Here is a 7,746-nt window from a genome sequence, read left to right on the forward strand (position 1 = left end):
CTTCTCAGAGTGCAGTGGAGAGTCTGCAGTATCAGAACATCTCACCCAGCTCTAAACCTCAAAGGCCAAAGTAAGAAGAGAAAGACTATCTGGAATTAACTTCCTACACATCACAGCTCATAGCAGAAATGTTGTTTATCTGATGAAAGCAAAAATAACTTCATATTCTGTAAGAAAAAATTAAAAAAAAAAAAAGAAAAGAAAAAAGGTCTGTCAAAGAGGCTTGTTTTGGCAAATAATGAATGCCTAAAGAAATATTGTTTGTATTGTGCAATGAACATGTAATTAATGTTTGTTTGCTCACCATTTAATAGCAGTTCTGCACTAAGTGATGGGATTTTGCTGCCATTTGTGAATGTGCAGATTTTGAAACTTCATTCCCCATATGGAAGAGCTCCCAGGGGGTCATATCATAAACCCATTCAAATGAACAAAACAAATTACAAGTATCTGTACAAATGTGGAAAATGAGAAAGCTGTATGTATTATTTTATGTAAGTATTGTTAAGTGCCTCAGTTTACTTATGTGGTATTTTCTTGCTTGACTGCATAGAGGTAAATCAAAAGAGGCTGTCTAGATGAGGAGAACGAAAGTATCAAAAACGTAAAACTCCTTTAGATGTGATAAGGGACCCTTAAATGGAGGAGTCCCCTGTTTCTTTCCAGCCAGCCTGGCAATGTCTATGCCTCTCATGCCTACACCCGAATCTAAAGGGAGTGTGAAATCCCAAAGAAATTATGAGATCGGCCAAAAGGAGAAATGTCAGGTAGCAATTGGTGTGCGGTCAAGAATGCAAACACTGACCTGGATTAATCCCACTTATCTACATGCACCTGAAACAGAAGTGCCATCCGTCTGGCTAAGAGTGAAGCGACTTCCACAGGGCGACTCAGTGACAAGCAGGCTCCTAACACGGCAGGGATCCCCAAAGGGACCCAGCCACGCTTTTCCCCCCTCCGTAGACAAGAAGGGAGGCAGCAGCACATACAGACAAGACTAAGCCAGCTTCGGCGATTGCCACTGTGCCTGTCACTGCGCTCGCAGAAACTACACCTAGACTTGGCTTCTTGAGTAAATAGGCAGGCATGCAGGTGGGCTTATTGAAGCCTTTGCTGCTATGGTTTCATTGCTATTAGGGCTCTACACAATTCCCTGTTAAAGCTAGATGTCACAGAGGTGGCGGTCGGGGACGGTACCATAACTTGCAGAACAAGATTCAGCTACAGCTAACGTGCATGAGTGCAGACATTGTACTGCTTTACTTGTTTGTGCGAAATCCTGTGGACTTCTTGGTAGAGGAGTGATCAATATTGTTTTGTTTTGAAAAAGCTGTCCTTTTAATTTGCTGCTACACAGGCACCCAAAGTAAAGTTTTTAGCAGATGCCAAACTCAGTTGGACCCTGCTTATTAATATGCTTGGGAAATGGTGGCAAAGCTGCCTCTCAGAAAGTCCATCCTAGAATGGTCCGATTGTGCCGCTAACTCCGAGCAAGGCACAGGAGCCACGCCTGTCACCCAGGGGGACAAAAGGAGGTTAGTAGCCAGCCTGCTCTGTAACCAAGTCTGATGCATAGTAGGATCACATGGACTGTGATAGGATTTAATTCTGCACATTTTCCGGCTCCTACTGGAAGATACTATACACCCCTTAATTTCCAAATTAATTTTTAATTTGGTGCTTGTTTTCTAAGAGCGATGAGGGAGAAGAGGGAAGAGATGTTCTTTAGCATAATACCTTCACGGTATTACATGGCCTTGCTTCCTGGCATTTTTGTATTTCCATCTGAAGTTCCCAGTTCTCCTGGACCACTAATTCCTACCGACCCTCAAAATTTGCCACAGATGACTGCGCGCTCACCTACAGTTATTACAAAGGAGAACTTTCACAGTGATACAGTGCTGCAGCTCACTTACAGTGGCCTCCCAGGTCACCTGTATCCAGCTGTATCTGAGGAATGACAGCTTTACATCACTCTGACTTATGGCTATATTAAATGTATTTTGGAGACTATTTAGTTAGAAGCCAAACTTTCCACTCATAGATGAAAACTTGATCTCTCTTTAGACACCAGGCAGAAAGCTTTGACAGGTGGAAGCAGTTCCCCACCAGGAAACAATACGGGAATTTTAAACTTCTCTGTTAGCTTTGAGTGGGACAGGAACATATAGATGATGATGAACTGCAAAGGAGGACACAGCCTGTAAATGGGACAGGCTGTTGCTAAAGAAGGAGGCACTGGCCTGTGAAAAGCCAGAAAAAAACTCAGAACATAAGAAGTACCTCTGATAATGTGGTCTTACATACAGCTGCCTACTTCATTTTTAGTTTTGACAGAAATGAGATTGCTACGTGGTTATTTCCCATGATCTCTATATGAAATAGAAAATTTAGCGAACTATGGCTTAGGGCTGCTGAGGAAGTGTTGGTGTTTCGTTAGTATTAAGTATGATTGGATAAACAGGTCTGAAATTGAAGGCCATGCCAGGAAAGGAATGAAACAAAGTGAAATACAAACAAAAATGTTGCCATGAGCTAAACGGCAAGACAGAAAGAGTATGTGTTCTTTTCAAAAAGTTGAAGAAATCAGCTTCCTTCACTTTTTCCACTTCTTCAAAATTGAATCTAACACTGAATGAAAATTTTTCTACTTAACAAAAGCATAGAACATTGATGCTTCTCTAAGTGCAGCATTTGCAATGCCATCATCATTGCTGAAACACAACCTTAATGATAATTTAAGCCACTGTTACAGGTCTTTCAGCTGCTCTTGAACTTCATCTATTTTCAGGAGCAATCTGCTCATCTTTGACACCCCGAAATGGCACAAATCAATGTGTTATTATGCTGTAAGAACAAATGAAAAGCAAAGTCTTGAACTTGATAAGAAAACTATAACCTTTCTTTATGTTCACAACTTTGCCTTCTACAAAATGTAATTTAAAGAGAGAATTTAAGAACTTTATCTTGGAAATACTCCTTCCTCCAGGCAGATTTAGCTCACAGATCTTCTACTAGATTCTGCCACTAAGAAAATATTAGGGGAAAAAAAAAGGAACAATAGGAAGACCCAACATTGACTTCAATGCTAGAAAAGTGTTCACATAGGAGAAATAGACCTCTAAGGGCCACACAGGGAGAAATATATTTATACTTAATTTATACTTAATAACCATGAATCTGAAAAGCAAACCATAGAACTGCAGCAAAACACGTGTTGAAAATGACATCCAAAACTTTCGAGAAAGGGGGTTGAAATGGGGAATAAAGTGTATGGTTAGGGAAACAGTGATGGATATTCAGAAAAGAAAACATGGTTTGAAAAGATTTTTAACATCTATGAGTGTAATTCTCCTCTCACTCCTGGCCAGCCAATCTTGCCTCAGTCTGGCACCTGGGTTAGTTGGGCCAAAACTTTATGCTGGCATAGACAGAGATAAGGCTAGTAAGTTAGTAAAAGAATGTGTGAGTCTAAATCTTGAAGAGAAAGGTTAATACTTCCACCACTTTTTTTAATTACAGAATTGCAGATTTTCACTTCTGTGATTTGTGATTCATCTCATAAAGCATAAATTTACATTTCACTGTATGTACTTTGTTCTTCCACAATGAATCTACAAGATTTTTTATAGCTTTTCATTGTGCTAACAGTATGGTCCCAGAAGAAAACGGATTTATCTTTTTTTTCATGAAGTGGAGAAAATCACAACTCTGCTGTTCCACTCACTGAAGATGAGTCTTTATTCAGCAAAATGAGTGTGCTGACCTACCCAGGCCTGGGCACCAGACAGGAACAGAGTAGAACACATATAAAATGACACAACCCCCCACTTTGGAACTGTATTTTGTACCTGAGGTAGCACTGCTGGTCCTTGTCCTGCCAACCTCTGCAAGGAGCTGACCTGAGGAACCTTAATGGGCACTGCAGTGATAGTTCCCAAAGTCTGTTGGAAGAAAAACAGTTGAACACAGCTTAAGACACTTGCACAGCTTCCCCAGATGGAATCTGCCCAACCCAGCAGTTCCCCTTCCAGCTCTTTGTCTCTTCCCAGCTGGTGACAGAAGGGTATGATATATACACCAGCCCATTTGAAGCTCTCTCTCCTGCCTAAAGAGTCAGAGAATCTTCCTCCTCTTTAACCTTCTCTACAAAGCACTGGTAAGTAAAGCCTATTGTCTCCTTAGAGCATTTGGTAATTCTGAGCGCAAAGGATACCTCTCATTGTTCTCAAGTTTTTTTGGTACACAAAGAAAATACAAGTGTGCTGCCATGGCTGAAGGCTGTCTAGGCACTCACTTGTTTTCAAAGGAGATCTGAAGAAAGGTGAAACACACCACAGTGAGACTTCAAAATGTGCATTGGTAAGATGATGCGTTTCATGGTAGCCAGGGTCACAAGAGAAGTTCACTGTGTCTTAGTAAATAGTAAATACTGAATTATTAAAACTGAAAGCTACCTATAAATCTACTACAGCACACTGTAACATAACATTCAGCTAAGATGACATCCATTTGGGCCAACACAGCAGCTATTACTATTGATGTTTCTTTTCTCTACTCATCCTTCTTTTAGTTGTATAACAATTCTATTCAAAGCTTATTTAAAATACTTGAGGTAGCTCCTTCTATGAGTAAATATATTGCTGTATTCTACACAAAGTTTACATTGTAGATGGAGAAATGATATGTTAATGCAGTATTATCTTTAGCCCTTATGAATACAGTTAGATACCAAGAGCAAGCAAAATATGTTTTTGTAATAGAGAGTCAAGTACATAAAAGTTCCCCCTCCCCCAAATCTGTGTGTCTGTTTAGCCCCAATCCTTTTCTGACTTTTCATCTATCTGTAGTGATACAGATATCTATAGATGTGCATTTATGAGTTCTGTTATAGATGGCCTGAATGGCACCTCTTTTTCAAGCCTCACCTACAGAGGCTCTTAAAATACTGGATCTGAGATGTTGTAAATAACTTGTACATTATTTTCTCCATTAAAAAGGACAGATAGCTTATAAATTTAAGATTGGGCCATAGGTCTAAAGAACATAGCTAACTTTTCCCCTTCACCCTCTTTCATTCCTTTACTCCTGAATACAGTTCATATTTTCATTAATTGGCCAGTATTCTTGAGACAAGGTTTTATAACTTCTATCTAACATTTCTTAATCACTGTTGGGACAACATGGCAATATAAGCAAGCAGATGACTGTCATTATAAGAGCAAGAGGCACTTAATCACTGATCACAAAAACTTATCAGGCTGCTAGAAACGGATAATAAGGAAAGAAAAACAGGTTCAACTGAATTTCTCTAAATGTAACTCCCCTCAGAACAAAAGTATCGTATCACAGCCGGTAAGATAAAGTATGTTGTTATTACCCCAATCTGGTAATGAAATTTGTCACTAAAAAGGAAACTACCATGTAATCAGCTCAAGGAAAGTAAAACCATGTCAGGTCCATGCCAATAAGTTCTCCTCAGACCTCAACAACAAAGGGGTAAAACAGTTTATTTCATTCTAACTACAGTGTTTGATAAGAGTACCATGCATTTTCATGCAGAATATTTTTAATAAACTTGTCCTACAGAGTTTATATTTTTAACTCTGCTACTCCTGTTGGAGACATTTGGGGGTGTGATGTTATATATTCAGCAAAGATTAAAATTTGCATAAGATTTGCCTGAGTTAAACAACAAGGAGAGCTGTACAGTTATAAACATGCAAGACAACTTTTCCTGAGTACTCCTGGGTTATCAGTACCCTGGATTATCCATGGCAAAACAGACTCCATTAAAATTCTGTCTTGAGCCAAGGGTAGAGCTGGGGAGGGGGCATGGAGAAAGCAGTATTTCTACCCATGGATGCCAGAACAAGTAAGTTATACCTTCCTGCAGAAATAAAGGTATTGGCAGCAGAGTGAGGAAGAGAAGGGGGTATTTCCACCACAGTTATCCCTACAGGGTGACACATGGAATAAAAACAGTGGGAAGGATACTATATACTGTCTGAAGGAATGACTTCTATGCCCTGTCTACCGTATCACAGCCTCACACATTGGGAAGGACAACGTGATGAATTCCTGTGGTGTGGAGAGAAGGAGAACTTGAGCTGCCACCTGCTGCTATTGCCACTGATTAGACATATCACAACTTCCTGCTTTATATTAGCATGAACTAAAATTAATTCAGGCCAGTTATTTTGCTTTTTAAGGTGAATACCAAAATGAACTTTCTAACCCACACTAGAGGAACTGGAAGTTTATCACAAGTATGATCTATATTTTCCCTCCATCCCAACACTGTTTATAAATAGAATGAGATTTCTTTCACAATGCAGTGAAGCCTGAGTTTTCCCTGGAAACACCAGGAGCACCACAACTTCTCCTGGGCTGCACATACATCCTCTACAGAAAGTTAAAACAAGTTCTTCCTTCTGGAACGTCATGCTTCAAGTGTGGCTGCACCTCTTGTCATTTTTATATATGCTACCTCTGACCTTGAAAACACACATCCTGATAGTCCTATTCCGACCGATACACATGGATTTGCAAGGATTTTCAAACTGGCCAACAGAATACCATGTATTAAAATATGAAGTGCTGACACTGAGTGAAATTGGGAATTGACTATAAAGATAAGAATCAAATTACTCAGAAGCTAGATAAGATACAGTTATCAATTGGTAGGATGCACAAAACCTCCATGTCTGAGAAACTAATGTCTTGCCTTGTACTACTTCAAATATCAATCACAAGGAAAAAACCAACAAACTAACCCTGCCTAGAACAGAATGCCTCTGTCCTGTGAGGAAGGAGCTCAACTCAGCCCCTGGGTGCATCGTTGGGCCAATTCTGTTTTATGTTTCAAAACACTGAACAATTGAGCCAAAAGGAAGGGGAATGAGAGAAGAAACAAGGAACGCCATAAAACTACTCTGCTCTGTTCTTTTAGCTTCACTTGAAGACAAAGCCAGGATGTATTGTCTGTGGGTATCAGAGAAATGAACTATCATTAGTTCTGTCACCTGCACGCTCAAAAAAGTCGTCAGATTTATTTTCCTGAAGTAGGAGTTCTGCAGTGATCTCGAGAGAACAAAACCAAATTATGGCGTTCTTAGGTTATGAAATTTTCAGTGACAAAGATGCAGCCTCCTGTTTACAAATGGTTTTATAGTAAGGATCTGTTATTTAATATTCAAGGAAACAATCTCAGTATAAAAATCATATGGCCAAGGGAAAATTCAAAACGTTAATCTTACATTAATAATAGCACTATAGTATGTTAAAACAGAGAGATATCTAAGAATCTATTTTACTTTTCACTATTTACATTGTTTTGTTATTGTTTCCCAGCTTGGGCAATAAATAGTTCAAGCTGTTGTATCAGCAGAATTCAATGACAGAAACCTCTGTACTTTTCCTGTAACACATTTCATCTGTTATCTCAGGGTACTTCACCTAGGTCAGTATTATTGTCTCCATTTTAGTGATGAAAAAAATCAAGATTTAGAGGTAAAATAATGTTGTCAGAGCTAGACTGCTGTACAGGTGGAAATGCAAGCCAGATTTCTTACTTTAGGTGTCCCATCCAAGTGACCGATTAACCTCATCTCATCTGTTGATGTAGAGTCACATCTGAGTCGCCTAATTTTAATTTTAAAAAATTAAAATTTTATTTTTTTAATATAAAAATTAATTAATTCCCCCCCCCCCCCCCCCCACTCACACCTCTTAATTTTATTGAAA

The 7,746-nt window shown here is 39.2% G+C and overlaps 1 protein-coding gene across 1 annotated transcript in view; it reads right to left on the minus strand.

The window, feature by feature from the left end:
• The window catches only part of PHF21B (PHD finger protein 21B), a 162,304-nt gene that overhangs the window by 35,726 nt on the left and 118,832 nt on the right, over positions 1-7,746 (minus strand). The window contains exon 3 of the mRNA XM_010575274.1: positions 3,852-3,944. Within this exon, the coding sequence (XP_010573576.1) occupies positions 3,852-3,944 (93 nt within the window). The remainder of the gene's footprint in view (positions 1-3,851; positions 3,945-7,746) is intronic.

The sequence above is a fragment of the Haliaeetus leucocephalus genome, unplaced genomic scaffold, assembly GCF_000737465.1.
Source record: "Haliaeetus leucocephalus isolate CR32 unplaced genomic scaffold, Haliaeetus_leucocephalus-4.0 Scaffold473, whole genome shotgun sequence".
NCBI lineage: Eukaryota > Metazoa > Chordata > Aves > Accipitriformes > Accipitridae > Haliaeetus > Haliaeetus leucocephalus.